This window comes from Oncorhynchus mykiss, chromosome 12, assembly GCF_013265735.2.
Source record: "Oncorhynchus mykiss isolate Arlee chromosome 12, USDA_OmykA_1.1, whole genome shotgun sequence".
Lineage (NCBI taxonomy): Eukaryota > Metazoa > Chordata > Actinopteri > Salmoniformes > Salmonidae > Oncorhynchus > Oncorhynchus mykiss.
Window position 1 is genome coordinate 80,266,024 of NC_048576.1, and position 14,640 is coordinate 80,280,663.

Sequence of the window (14,640 nt, forward strand, 5' to 3'; positions counted from 1 at the left end):
TTCGATCCCTGAATGCTGATTGGCTGAATGCCATGGTATACCATGGGTATGGCTAAAAATGACTATTTACTTGTCTAATTACATTAGTAACCAGTTTATAATAGCAATAAGGCACCTCTGGGGTTTGTGCTATATGGCCAATGTACCATGTCTAAGGGCTGTTCTTAGGCACGACACAACACCTCCGACGACCTTATTGCTTAAGTACTATATAGACTCAGTGTATACAGTAAACAGTTTGAAAATGTTTGACACTAGCAGAAATAAGTGTGACACTCATCAAAAGAAACAGAAAATACTTTATTAGACACTATGAATTACAGATCGGGAGGCCAAGGCCTGAATATATGTTATGCATTCATTCCATGACAAACAAGACAGAATACTCCTTTCATTGTGTATCTATGTACCCTCTGTGAAACAGTCCATTGGTGTTGCCATTAATACAATGGTAATTAGTTAATTGTAGTGTTTTAAATAAGTAAAAAGACAATTGTAAATATATAGAATATTTGCTGCATTAGATCTGAACCTATTCAAGTGGTGATAATGACAATACGTCGCTGAGAGACTGAGGAACAGTCAGTGTATTCAAGGCACTGGAATAGACTCAGAATTATGGTTACTTTTTTCCATTCATGGGTGAGGTAGTGAAGTCACTCTACGGGAAGGTATGTGGGCAATGTGTGGACTGGTAATGGCTTTATCCTATTCTTTCATATGGTACGTCCATGGTACAGAATAGCATGTTAAAGTACATGGACACAGCTAACAAAACCCATATCTGTACGGATGGGCTATAGAAATGTGAATAAGGAAAACCATCTTCAGCCATTTCTCTACAGCCAAAACATAGCTCTACCTGCAACAGGTAGGGAACACTACACTGTATTTGGTCAATTGTGAATTTAATGAAGTATTGTAGCAGAAATAGAGAACTCAGTAGTGTCATTGAGAGTAATATCACTCAGGCAGTGGGGCTTACTAGAACTGCGAAGGTCGAACAAGCAGACAAACAGCAGCTACAGTAACCTGAAATTGCCCTCCCCTTCATTGTAACATCGTTCTAACTAGTGAGCATAGATGGCTCCAAATATTAGTTTATATCAGAATATGACTAAAGGTAAACCTTTTCAGTTTTACCATCAAAGGACTCCGGTGACATATTTTGGCTGAGTGAAGGGACCCATTACAGGAATCTTCTTGAGACACCTAGTGGTGACATCGATGACAATCAATAGCAATAGAGACCCAATAGTGGGTCTCTTCAGAAATCGATTAAAGATCATTCCATACATTCCGTCCTCCATACTCACAACTTTATTTCATGTTAACGTTGGGGAGACTCGAGCTTAAAGCACTACGATTCCATGACACAAGGAACTAAAGGTTACTGACGGCTAAATCTATAGTATATCACCAGGATACAGGAGTGTCTTTCCAATAATGCCCAACAGTATCCGTTACTGCTGCTGGATTTGGAGGAATCTCTGTAATACTACCACATTGTTATGGTTAAGATAACCAATATAGTAGTGTTTTGCTTTCTTTGAGTAATGTATTTGTATTCTTTAATAATAATAATAATAATAATAATATTCTGGATTCTGTGCCTTTAAAATACATAGCCAGTAATGTATAGGAAAAATACTGTACAAAAACCCCCATATAGAATATCTTTATATAAACATCTCTTATAACCAATGTATCATCTCTGTACTGAATCTTTTGGTTTGTAGTAAACTAATTGTTTGGGATAACCACAGTACTGGACAACACCATCCTACTTTTTTCCCCCGACATCTTTTACATTCATACAGCCATCTTACAGAAGAAGGCAAACACATATCTACAAAAATACAGATATCTCTATTGATTATTAAAAGAACCACTCTTGTTAATCATGCTAAATAAAAAGGAAATAATTCAACCACTTTGCGATTAGCTTGAGGTTTGTGTTCTGAGAAATCATGCCGAAATATTCAAATAAAAACCATGAGATGATAATAATAAGAACAACATCAACGACACAAATAGAAGCCATAATAATAATAACAATTAACAATTGAATATTTCAAAAACTTCATCTGTCCTTAACAGAAAATATACATAAATATCAGGCAGATTAGACTGAGGAACATTGCACCAGGGCAGATTGTGACACGTGTTAGAAGATTGGTGCAGAGAGGGTTAGCGGAGTTGTGGTTGTGGAACAGGCTGCAGCAGAGAGACCACTGAGCACAGGGTGGGAAATCTGTCCACCATCACCATGCTAGCTAGCGCAACTCCCAACAGAAAATGACCGTGCCGTGCAACGCGAGACTAGAGGGTTGTGGGTTCTACTGGAGACCAAGAGGTGCTCTGATTGGGGAATCGGTGTGGGAGGAAAAACTTGGTAGCATGAATTAATATAGCTTTGGAAAAGATTATTGCTCAATGTGTGATAGAAAAGAATCGCTGGTTTTTCTTTCCAACTGTACAGTTATACTGAGGTTTGAGAGAGAGGTTAAGTGCTAACAAGAAAATATTAAAATCACAAGAGTAGCTTATAGTCCTGATGTGATGAACTGATGTTACAGCTCTGCAATAGAACAACAATGGACACGAAAATGTATAATATTAACAGAAGTACAATAACATAAACAAATTGCAATACGAATGTATGGTACAAACCGTTTGAGAAAGGATGCTACAGGAAGGTACAGGACATAACAACAGACAGGAACAGGGTCTTAGGTAGGAGGAGAATCCCTCTGAAAACAGCACTGGAAGAACATAAGGATGGGGAGGGAGATACATTACAACAGCTCTCAGTCCTGATCACATGTATAAAACAGGTGAAAAAGGGGGAAAACAAACAGCATGGCATCATTTACAAAATGAACAGTGGAAAGAGGGGACAGGGTAGGGATCCGGAGAGTAGGTTGTTGGCTCATTAACACTCAAAGTGCCTTCTAGTACTTGAAAGAGGAAAGTGTGTGTGCATACTGTACATACATACTCATACCCCATGTACATGTGTGTACATGAAGGGTGAGTGAGAAAACAGAAGGAACAAACTAACGGATGCCAGTGACAGAATTCAAATTCCAAATGATAGAATCATGTAGGATTATAATGTACAGGGGTGAGGGGCTGGTGTGTGTGGGTGTGTGTGTGTGTGTGTGTGTGTGTGTGTGGGGGGGGGGGGGGGGGGGGGGGGTGTGCCACCAAAAGGGAGGCACATTGTCCTTTAAACTCTTGGGTGAGGGGGTAAGAGGGAAGGGTGTGGCGTGGATGTTGGTTTGGGGAGGTTCACAGGGGCCCATGCTGAGCCTCGTATTTGGCCACAATGTTCTTGGTGCGACCCAGTTCCTTCCTCAAGTCAGCCACCTCTGAGCGAAGTGCACCGTTCTCCTTCTCTAGGAAGCCAGCCCGGATGGCAATTTGGTTCTCCTTCAGTCGCCTGGCATCTCGTGATCTTTTGGCTGCTACGTTGTTCTTTCTGCGTCTGGCCCAGTACTTGTCATCCTGGAAAGTGAGGTGAAACACACTGTTGTGATTCATATATTTTTTTTCACACTACCTGTGGTATTGTAAAATTATAAGTGATTCACCTGAGTAATAAACCGTATTCCAAACCTATTATTTATGTCAGCACGCATCTCATTTTCACTTATCACATTTCCATAACGTTGTTTAAAACTGCCTGACACGTTCAACCTCCTTTGCACCCTGCAGGAAGCCATCTTACCTCAACAAACAAAATAGTACATGTGATACACCTCTTCCATCAACATCGTATGACCTGGGTTAAGAGTGAATGACCACGGCTAAACCTGTCAATCTAAATCCTGGCCAAGTTCGCCTCCTCCCTATCAATACTGAAAAAGCTGCCGGTTTGGGTTTGCGCCAACGCTCCTCCTCATATTGTGGTTTAAAATACTTCTGGTTATTTAGGTGGAATAAGTCCACTTGCTGCTTACATAACATAAGAAAACATGGTACTTAAAGTTTTTGGCTAAACAAGTGGCGAACCCTTTCAACCTTCCACATAAGTAGGCTCCAGGTAGGTTACCTTGAGATCTTCGGGGATGAAGATTTTGCGTGCCTTTTTGATCATGGGCTGTGGTTTGAGCTCCTCTGGGGCGAACTTGCGTTTTCGGGGGTCAAACATCTCCTGTCCAGGTACGCTGGACAGAGCCAGGTCTGCAGGGTCGGGCTCGTAGCCAACTGGTACTTGAATAGACTCTGGATCGATGGGGCTGGGGGTGTTCCTGGCAGCTGAGGGCAGCACTGCAGGAGAAAGGCAAAGGAAAACAGGTTAGAGGGTCTGCTGAATTACATCTGGGCACTGTTAAGAAGAGACTGTGCTCTCAAAGAGCAGGCTTTGAGGTGCAATGGTCCTTCAGAAAGTAATGGTTAGAAATTAGGCCTTATTAGACCTCAATTGGTTTCCTTAAAATGAAGGTTCTAGAATCTGCCATTAAATGTAATATAAAAAGCTATGACAAAAGTCATTAGTACCCCCCTCACCTCCTACCCCATACCAGGTGTAGTAGGGGTACTTTTGAATTCTCAAAAAAGCCCCCTTTAAAAAGACCCAAGGAGGGCACTTAGGGGGAAACTAACACACGTGTGCCTGTTTACATCATAGTATTCTGCCATTCTGTTCTGTATCATGGTTGTGCTTTACAAAGCTGATCCTCTAGAACTGGGGTGTCAAACATACATCCCAGTCCAATGCGGCCTACGGGTGATTTGAATTTTTTTTTTTAAATCTCTCATATTTGTTTTTCAACAGGACAATGACCCAACACACTTCCTATTTGAACAAGAAAGAGTGATGGAATGCTGCATCAGATGACCTGGCCTCCACAATCACCTGAACTCAACCCAAATTGAGATGGTTTGGGATGAGTTGGACCGCAGAGTGAAGGAAAAGCAGCCAACAAGTGCTCAGCATATGTGGGAACTCCTTCAAGAGTGTTGGAAAAGTATTCCAGGTGAAGCTGGTTAAGAGAATGCCAAGAGTGTGCAAAGATTTCATCAAAGCAAAGGGTGGCTACTTCGAAGAATCTCAAATATAAAATATTTTGATTTGTTTAACTCGTTTTTGGTTACTACATGATTCCATATGTGTTATTTAATAGTTGATGTCTTCACTATTATTCTACAATGTAGAAAATAGTAAAAATAAAGACACACCCTGGTAGGAGTAGGTGTGTCCAAACATTTGACACTCACTGACTGACTGACTGACTGACTGACTGACTGACTGACTATATATATATAATTATCACCGAAATGAAAGCTAGACAATCAGGGAGCATCAGAAATTCAGAAAACAGAGGACTACAAGACTATTTGTTGCAAATTTTGACAGCAAGGAAATATAACACATTTTTTGTGTGGCCCTCCGGACCTCGTTGATGACCATATGCGGCCCCCGGGGAAAGATTAGTTTGACACCCCTGCTCTAGAATCAATACCAGCCTTGCATGTGAAGACGGACTATATTCTTATGTCCGTCTTATTCTATACATGCTCATCAAGTCAATGATTATTTAATCTAAATAATTCTACAACTGCCCTTGCCCACAGGGAAGCAAAATAAATGTGGTTGCACCTTTTAACCAACAGGTGGAGCACAGAGAACACACACACACACACACACATTTACTGACACACAGACAGACAGACAGACAGACAGACAGACAGACAGACACTCACAAACAAAGAAGATATGTTATTTAAGCCTTTTTGTGGCCCTGTTATCAGTGCCTCTAGTCAGCTGAGCTCAGGCAGACAACAACATTTTGTCTGTAAATTGACTTAAGGCAACCTCCTTGTCAGCCAGCCTCAACATGTGCCTCTGCAATCTCTCTGTGGATGTTACGTAACACCTAATAGATTTCTATTGCACAGAGCAGCAGGTCAGCAGTTGACACGGTTTCACATTCTACCCTTCATCATTCAGTGGATTAGCAAGCAGAACTGAAGAACTTAATTGGATGGCTTCATCAAATCAGCTGTAATTTGATTGGTGGCTGGCGGTGAGCATCTTATGACAGTAAGCTAATAGAGCCCAATGTCAGTGTATTTACCTGAGATTCATCCACTTAAACAGCTTGACAATTACAACGACTCACAAAGGACTACAGCCTTTTGTAGTTGGTTTGAAAACGTAATGAGGAATGAAAGAAATACAAATTCTTCCTGCTGACGGTGAAAACACTTCACTCAAACAGAATTCAAAGGCCGACATTTTAGGTCACTTCCTACGTCACGACCCAGCTTCTCTGTGCTTTAAGCTGGCTACGGCCTTAAGCCTTCTGACCTTTGATCACAGCAGCATTTCTAGCTCCAGCCAGTCCTGGTTGAGATTTAAGCCAAGGCCAACATACAGGTCTGACTTGCTTGTATGTTAAGCAGAAGGAAGTAAGACAGCTACTCCAACCCTTTCAGAAGAGAAAACAAATATGTAGGAATTTAGTGAAAAAAATATGGATGAATATGTATGCACGCATACATAAGTTGCTCTGGATATGAGCATCTGCTAAATTGCTAAAATGTAGACACGCAAGCATGACAACTACACTCTAGCGTCACCAGTGAATCATTGTATCAGTAGTCACTGACACATTAAGCTAAAATGGCTGGCCATCCAAAGTGGTACTTCAGCAGGGGTCCAATTCAATGCCTAATTTTAGTGAATTGTCAAGAACACGTTGGCTGCATATTAGTCCCCAACAATGACAGGCCACTGACTAACACTGTCAGCTTAGTGCCAAGCTACTTACAAGGGCTAAATCAGACGCTGTCCAAAACAATCTGTCAAAAGTATTTCACCTATATAAATAACAAGCACTATGGCCCAAACATCTTATCACTTTAACCATTAATTCTGACCAGATTACTGGAGTAAAAATACAGTGACTGGCTAAGAGTGGCCTGGTGAAAAGCCTGGCTGATAGTGCCCTATAGAATTTGGCTGTGACCTCCCCTCTACGAACCTCCAATAGGAAGAGACAACACACACCCGTCTGACAACATGTATTCAACGTCCACCAAAAATAGATAGAAGGTAAGAGCTCTGCGTCTTGTTCCTTCTCCTGTAGGTAAATGCTCAGATTTGCATTGTGTGGGTGGGTAGTAGAACCAGTGCAGATGGGATGGAGGGCTAAGATGGCTCTGACCTGACTCTCACCTGCATGTTCTTCCTCTGACTGCTGGACAGTCAGGAGAGAAACTCAAACCCTCTTTAAAATGGTTTGATTTTCATTAACATTTTAAGCTTGACCCCTAAGGAATGACAACATCGAGTCTGTGCCTTTTTCAACCAATCTTCAAAATGAAGTGTGAGCTAGTCGGGGATTCCTATTATTGTGTTAAGTGTTTACTGTATATTAATGTGATGCTAAACAACATGGAGTCAACAGGACTAACCACAACTCCCCCTTATCTGTTTACTATAGGGAGAGGATTTCCATAGGTACCACACACCTTTTCAGACAGTCACTTCCATGGCACACAAGTTTAGACCTGACCTTTGACCTTGTCTACATTCCACTTCCCTTCTGGCCCCTGCCAACAATAGACCGTAGGCCCCTTATTGAACCAGCAGTGGGACCCGCCCATTGCTAACTCCACTGGATATCTGTTTTGATAACAAAGCTATCTCAGGCTGCATTGTGCTTGCATGCAATATGGAATTGGGAGGTTGGTGGGGCGGGCTAGGCTGGAGGTGTATGTGATAGCAGTATAGCCTTGACCATGTGATCTCATCAGGGTTCAGCCTGTGGCTCTACTATGGCTCCGACTGGGATCTGTCTGGTGAGGGACAATTAAAGGAAGGAGGTGAGGGAGAATTAAAGGAAGGAGGAGAAACTCATGCCATGACAAGCTCCCGTTAGCAGTGGGGCTACACATGGCGGATGCATGTGTCTGTCAGGAAGACCTAGCCGTACATGTGAGAGGGAATGTGCATAACGGCGAGAAGACAGGCCCTGTGAAATTGTACCAGACCAAAAAAAAAAAAAAACACAAACACGCTCACTCGCACTGAGAAAAATGTACATGCACGTACACCCTCACATGATGGGATTCTTTGTACTGTAACTGTACAGATGTAATTCTTTGACATGAGTGACAGACTTGTGTCCGGATGTACTACTACTTCCTGTGGTGAGGCCAAAAACTATTTACAGTACCACGTCAAGGTGTGTTCCCAGCTTTTTTCTTTATTTTTTTACTTTGTGAAAGCAGCGGGGAAATAAATACTGAGAGGAACATTGTGGTCACTGTACGCACACTGAGGAAGGACATACTGTGTATGGCATGAGTAATAATGTCATCATTAGAAACAAACTATTACACTTGTCTGCGACTACTTTTAAGGGACAAGCTAAATCATCTTAAAATGTGTCAAACAGAATGTCATACATCAGAAGAAAGTTGTGAATGTTTTTGTTTTTTCCCCATGGCAATTGTGAGGCTATTTTTGGAATGGATGGGAATTTAGGGCATTTGCAATTCCTTCAAATGTGATTGCAAATCACAGTAAAAGCATGCTGGGTGGATCAGAGTAATAGTGTGGGGGGGGGGGGGATTGATACAGTAGAGTATCGTAATATTAATACTATTTATGACAATATTATATCAATTTTATGACTCCAAGTATCAATTCTCAACAACAAACCTTTTTTATATTTTCTGTTAGGTAGTTGACGTTAGCTGGCGCTAGTCGGCTGTACCAAAACATTGGTATTTCTCCTTCTATAGCGTTGGCCTCAATCTTCTTTTAAAAATGGTGAGCCAACATGTTTTCAGCACTTTTATTTCCATGACGGATCAAAACTAGTTTTTATCATGGGTCTCTCGTGTCCCCCTGCAGCAGACATAGTGAGCAATATGTCATGAACATCAAATCAGAATACATATAGAATCGCAATAAATATCGTATTGGCACCTAAGTATCACGATAATATCATATCATGAGGAGCCCTGGTAATTCCCAGCACTACCATTTAAGTGGTAACTCATATGAATTCAAGTCCACTACACAGGCCAGTTTCACTAGATCACCATCACTGTTCACGTCGGGACATGGTAGATCATTAATGACTAAGATGAAAAACCTTTGGACATACATAGGTCTATTGGAATAAAATGCAGCAGAATGTGTTTTGTGTGAGAGTTCAACTTCTATTCAATCTGAGGATGTTTACTGATAATGGTGTCAACTCATATCCATAAAACCTCAAGAAGTATGGGACAACAAAAAAAATATAGGTCCCACCGAGCAGAGACATTGTAAACATGAGCTTCTGTTATACACTGGAACATTATAAAAAGGAAGGTTTCCATACAGTGTGGAAGTGATTATAAGGATTGTATTTGACACACTGTGCTCTACCAACAATGGTAATATCACACACACACCAACCAAAATACGTACCAAAGTTACTATAACACAAACCAATGGGCACACAGAAATATCCCCTTTAAACATATAACATAACTGATGTGATAACACCTTATTTATACATTTTTATTAACTAAAACAGGGTCATAAAGACAACTACCATCCTCATCATTAATTAACTCGTTTCAAAATAAAACAATTACAGGCAATAGAATCACTGTTTTCCCCTCGACTAGAAGATTCAGATAGGATGTCCATTATTTAGCAACAAAGAATTGGCTAGCACAACCAGATCACATCTGCCTGCTCCAACAAACACACCAATTACACTGACCCTCTTTATTCACTCCCCCACTTTCAAGAGGCTGAAACCATGACAACTAGCCTGAGGGAAGATGTTTGCCTTGGTGATGCCTGTAAATAAAGGTATGTTTATCCTCACACCTCAAAATAACAGGGTACCAGGAATGTGCGTTTCATTAAGGAGGAACGTTTAACTTTTTTCTGGTTGTCTCTTCAGTAGGCAGCAACAGATAAGTCAAGATTCACCTTAACCAAACAAAGCATTGCGTGCCAAGCAACAAAATGAGCCTAATCTAAATCAATATTGGAATGTCATCGGGAATGTAGTAAAACTGTAAATGTTTGTTGACAAAAACTACACAGTTGAGGGATCAAAACTACAACCCACCCAAGTTGTACAACTACTGTCCCTCCAGTTTAACTTTCTAGTACTTGGCACAATGCCACTCAAGCTCCAAAGTCCAGGGCCAGAACTGTAGAAGAAATGTCCTAGCATACACAAAGCCCCTGAATTAGCCTAAATACGGAGAAACCTCTATCTGTGCTTTTGGTCAGAGTGGGATGGGGTATACAGTAAAGGAGAAAGTTCAGTGTTGAGAAGACAACCTGGTCATGATATGCGTGCTGAGTACACCAGGTCGACAAACAGCGCCCGGGGCATATTATTACAAAGCGTAACAACTAAGGCTTTGACCATAGAGATTTGCCCTAATTTGAGAGCTATAGGAGGGTTGTGTGTGTGCGTGTGTGCATTTGGTTGACCTTGCAGATGTTAGCCCTCGTTTGAGAGTGTTCCTGTGCTGTGTGTGTGCCGTGTGTGATATGGTATTTTACCTGCTCTGGCTGGGGGGCTCTGGAGACAGTTCTGGGAGACCATGGTTGTATGAACAGAGATAGTGGCGTGGCTATTGAGGTCGACCACAGAGGGTATGGGGGGTGCAGGGGAAACCTGCTGGATAGTGGGCTGCCGGGACTGCTGTGGCTGGTTTAGGTTATTCTGAGCTGGGTTTGCGGGGATGCCATTCTCTGACAGAAACTCTTCCAGGTCCATGTACTCTAGCTGAAAGTTGTCCCCATCATATGGCAAGGTCTTGTCCCACAGGGTTGGCCCTAGGAAGGCCGACTGTGGAGTATTGGCACCGCCTTCCTCATCCAACTTTTTCTCATCTTTTCCAAAACCTGCAAATATTTGGAGAGAGTCATATCAAGGTTAGACCAAAACAGACAAACAATGTCAAAACAGCTAAGCCAATAAAAGGCCAAGGTTTTAATATATATATATATACACACACACACATACAATATCTAAAGCCCCTGTTGTTGATTAAGCATATACTTGAGGCATATTTGAATGTTTATATAATTGATGCAAATAGATAAATAACCAAACTACAGTAAACACCCCATCAACTCCAAAAGCAAAAGTACCTTCTAGGGGACAACCTCCAGTCTCAGGAAATATATTTTAATTTCTCTTCAACCTATTTCCAGAAGTTTTAAAATAGTTTTATAAGTACTAAATGGTTTCTAGCCTGGCTAGTCTTCGGAATACTAACTCTTTACAGTAGATTACAAACTTCCCACAATGTACTACTGTTGGACTTGCTTTTGCCCTTTAAAAGTATTTTTGTAGTAGTGTTCAAATTTTTGTCTAAGTTGTTGGGAAAGTTGTCAAAATGTCAGTTCTTTTTAAAAGTTTAGATAGAATGTAGTTGATGTGGTTAATAAAACAGTGGTTATTTGATTGGTAGAATATATTTCTGTTCTGATTTAAATAGCAGAGAAGTAGACCAAGATGCCATATCCTCTAAGTGTTTGCCTAAGTTGTTGGGAAAGTGGTCAAAGTAGCTGATGTGTCAAAAGTCTAAATGTTTACTTATTGTCTCATGGTAGAAATGTGCTCACCCAGTGCTATAAATGTTACATTTCTGAAAGTTATATGACAGTTAATTCAACAGTGGGAAGTTAGCTCAACGAATGCAGTGGATAACCATTACTAAAACAGCTGTCACTTTTGATCAGAAGAAGATAACACATTCAAATCTGAAATCAGAACAGAAATGCCATGACATCAGAGTTTTGACTTCGATACCAGGTTTAGTATCACTATACTCGACACCAAAATGATACCAATTGAAAAAAAGAAAAGGTATTAGCCAAAGTCACAGAATGGTTATTGATCCAGATGGATCTTTTGAGTGGATTATCATTACATTTGAAATGTTTAAATAAATGTCACCTTTTTTTTAACCAATCAAACTACATAACATTATGATCATAATTTATTTGAATGGTAAATCTCTAGTCTATTGATAAACTGGGTAAATCGTGATGTAGCCTAGGCCTATTTACAATACAAGGGAATGCATATTCAATAGGAGTGTGTCCATGCATTGAGTTATTGAACCTTGTTTTGGCTGATTTCATTGGGCTACAGATGAAAACCAATCTGTTTCCCTTCCATTTGGGACTTATTTTAAAGTATGCAGGTTCTCTTTAAGACCCATGACGTCATTCACACACACACCTTTGAAAACATTTATTAACAGTTTCAATATTTCTACATGCTGTTTTTCATTATTCAAGTGTGTTAACTTATGTGCCGCATAAGTGGTGATGCAGCTCAGACTCCCAGTGGTTCCTCCTGACAGGCTTGGGCTAGCAATGAGTAAGTGGAGCAGGCATGGTGCTCTCGCGCTATAAACGGACATCGGCTACGCTGATTGACAGACTTGATCCTCTCTCAATCCGTTGACGACATGAGACATGACAGAAGTACCAAATATAACAAAAATTCTAGTACACAACCGTTTTTCAGGTTCTAGTATACAAAAAGTACTGAAGTTTCGGTATATCGTGAAACACGCATTTGAATAACAGAGAAGTAGACCAAGATCTCATTTTTGTCTAAAGTGCTGGGGAGCTCCGCAAAAAAAAAAAAAAAAAAAAAGAAAATGCAGTTGATGCGGTTACTAAAACAGCTGTATCGTTTTATCGCAATAATATATTTTTGTTACGATTTCAGATTTCAATTGCAGAGAAGGAAGATTCCTTACGCCCTAACTTTTTGTCTAACTTGTTGGCAAAGTGTCAATGTAGCTGATTGTTGTCACAAGTTATTGTTCACAGTGCATAGAATGTTGGATGTAATGATGTCACAATGGGACCTTTAGAATGTTGAAATCCCTTTAGAGTGGATGGAGGACAAAACGAAGGGCAAAAAGCGTTATAGTTTATAAAGTGTAAAGGACATCCAAAAGTTGTATACAAGCACACTGGTCCTGACCACTCTGCACTTTTTTAAAGTTTGAATGACGTTTCTAGCTTAAACGGTGTACGAAAAATAGCATTCCAAATAATAATAAGTACTGTATGACAAAAACTTGCAGCGGGACGTTTTCTGTCGTAAGTCAAGTGAATTAAAGGGATAGTTGTTACACTGTATCCTTATCAGGCTGGAGCCGTCATGCTAGGAATGTATTTTGACATTTAACGAAAAAAATTGCAACCATCATGGATCATACTGTACTCCTTCCCGATCTGGCTAGATGTAGTAGTACTAATACATTACACTTAATGCGGAAATCAGCAGTATAAACAATAAAGCGAATCCCCCGACACTGGTTCGGTAAAAAGCTGAGGGATGGGGCTGAGAAATGTAACCACTCAAATGCATAGACATGAAGAGTTAGAGTTATGGATACAAGGATTGACCATCCATGATATCCAAATTATAGTTTTAACCATGTTGAGGCTATATTGTGTTTGTTTACATTTTCATTGTTTACAAACATTGGAGTAAAACATTCTTATATTTGGGGTTCTGATGGGTTATGACAGTTGAACTAAGCTCATGAGGCATTTATAAGTTCTACTCAAGAATCAATTAATGTATAAGTCCAAACGTGGATGTGGCAACAGTGATTGTCCGTTTAATTTACACTTGAATCAACGCACATTCTTAGTAACTAAAGGTGAGAAACACCGGGCTACTGAAATATTGTAGCCATCGGAGAAGTTGTTTTTTCTGCATTGTATCTTGCTTGCTCACGCGCTGCAACACTGACAGATCATGCTTGAAAGCGAGAACAACAAAACAATCGTCTCAAAAATGAATGTAAACTTCCACGTAACAAATGATTTGATGTCTGCGTTTTGTTTACCTTCTTCATGATGAAATGGCAGCTTCATTGGATTCTCCAACAGGGATTTCAGTACGCCATTAGTTGGAGGTTGGAAAGATGAGTTTAAAGGATCAGGTCTGGACATTTTCTCCATTGGTCTGGAGGACGATAGTATAGCGTACAATTGCTGTTATTCCAAAAGAAGACCCACGTTTGAAAATATGTTAAACAAACACCAAACCTCAATGCTTGACCCAAATTGTAGTTCAGACCGAGAAATTGATATCCGCGCAGAAAATAACAATTACGGGTTTCGTCGAACGACGCTAGTTCGAGAAGGCAGAGAACTAACTGGATGTGAAGCTCAAGATGGTTCACAATCCATTTGTGGACACCGATGTACAATGACGTCAAACCTGGCAAATACTTGAATACCGATTCTGCGAATGAGATGGAGGGAAGGAGGGACTGACCACTGCTGATTTTGGAACTTATTTGTTTCACGGTGTTCCCTATCATTTTTTTCTCCGTCCTTTTCTCCTTGAAAATATATATGTCAATCATGTTAATTGACAGATTACTCCGACATGGCGTATGTGATCGTTGTACTACCCACATCCATTAGCCTTGGTATGTAGTGCAAGAACCATAGATTTAGACCCTCATACAGTTCTCTCTCTCCCGGTTTTCTATTGTGTTATTGACTGTACGTTTGTTCATCCCATGTGTAACTCTGTGTTGTTTTGGTTAAATAAAGGTGAAATAAATTGATGAAACACTGGGGACAGCAGTGGGATCATTGTGGTG

At 40.5% G+C, this 14,640-nt stretch overlaps 1 protein-coding gene across 1 annotated transcript; it reads right to left on the bottom strand.

Moving 5' to 3' along the window:
• Positions 1-279: 279 nt before the first annotated feature.
• Positions 280-14,235, bottom strand: LOC110538567 (hepatic leukemia factor). The gene is made up of 4 exons (XM_021625459.2): positions 13,873-14,235; positions 10,544-10,888; positions 4,058-4,275; positions 280-3,510 (listed from the first exon to the last, which is right to left on the bottom strand). The coding sequence occupies exons 1-4, from the start codon at positions 13,985-13,987 to the stop codon at positions 3,295-3,297; spliced, it is 894 nt and encodes a 297-aa protein (XP_021481134.2). The 5' UTR covers positions 13,988-14,235; the 3' UTR covers positions 280-3,294.
• Positions 14,236-14,640: the final 405 nt, after the last annotated feature.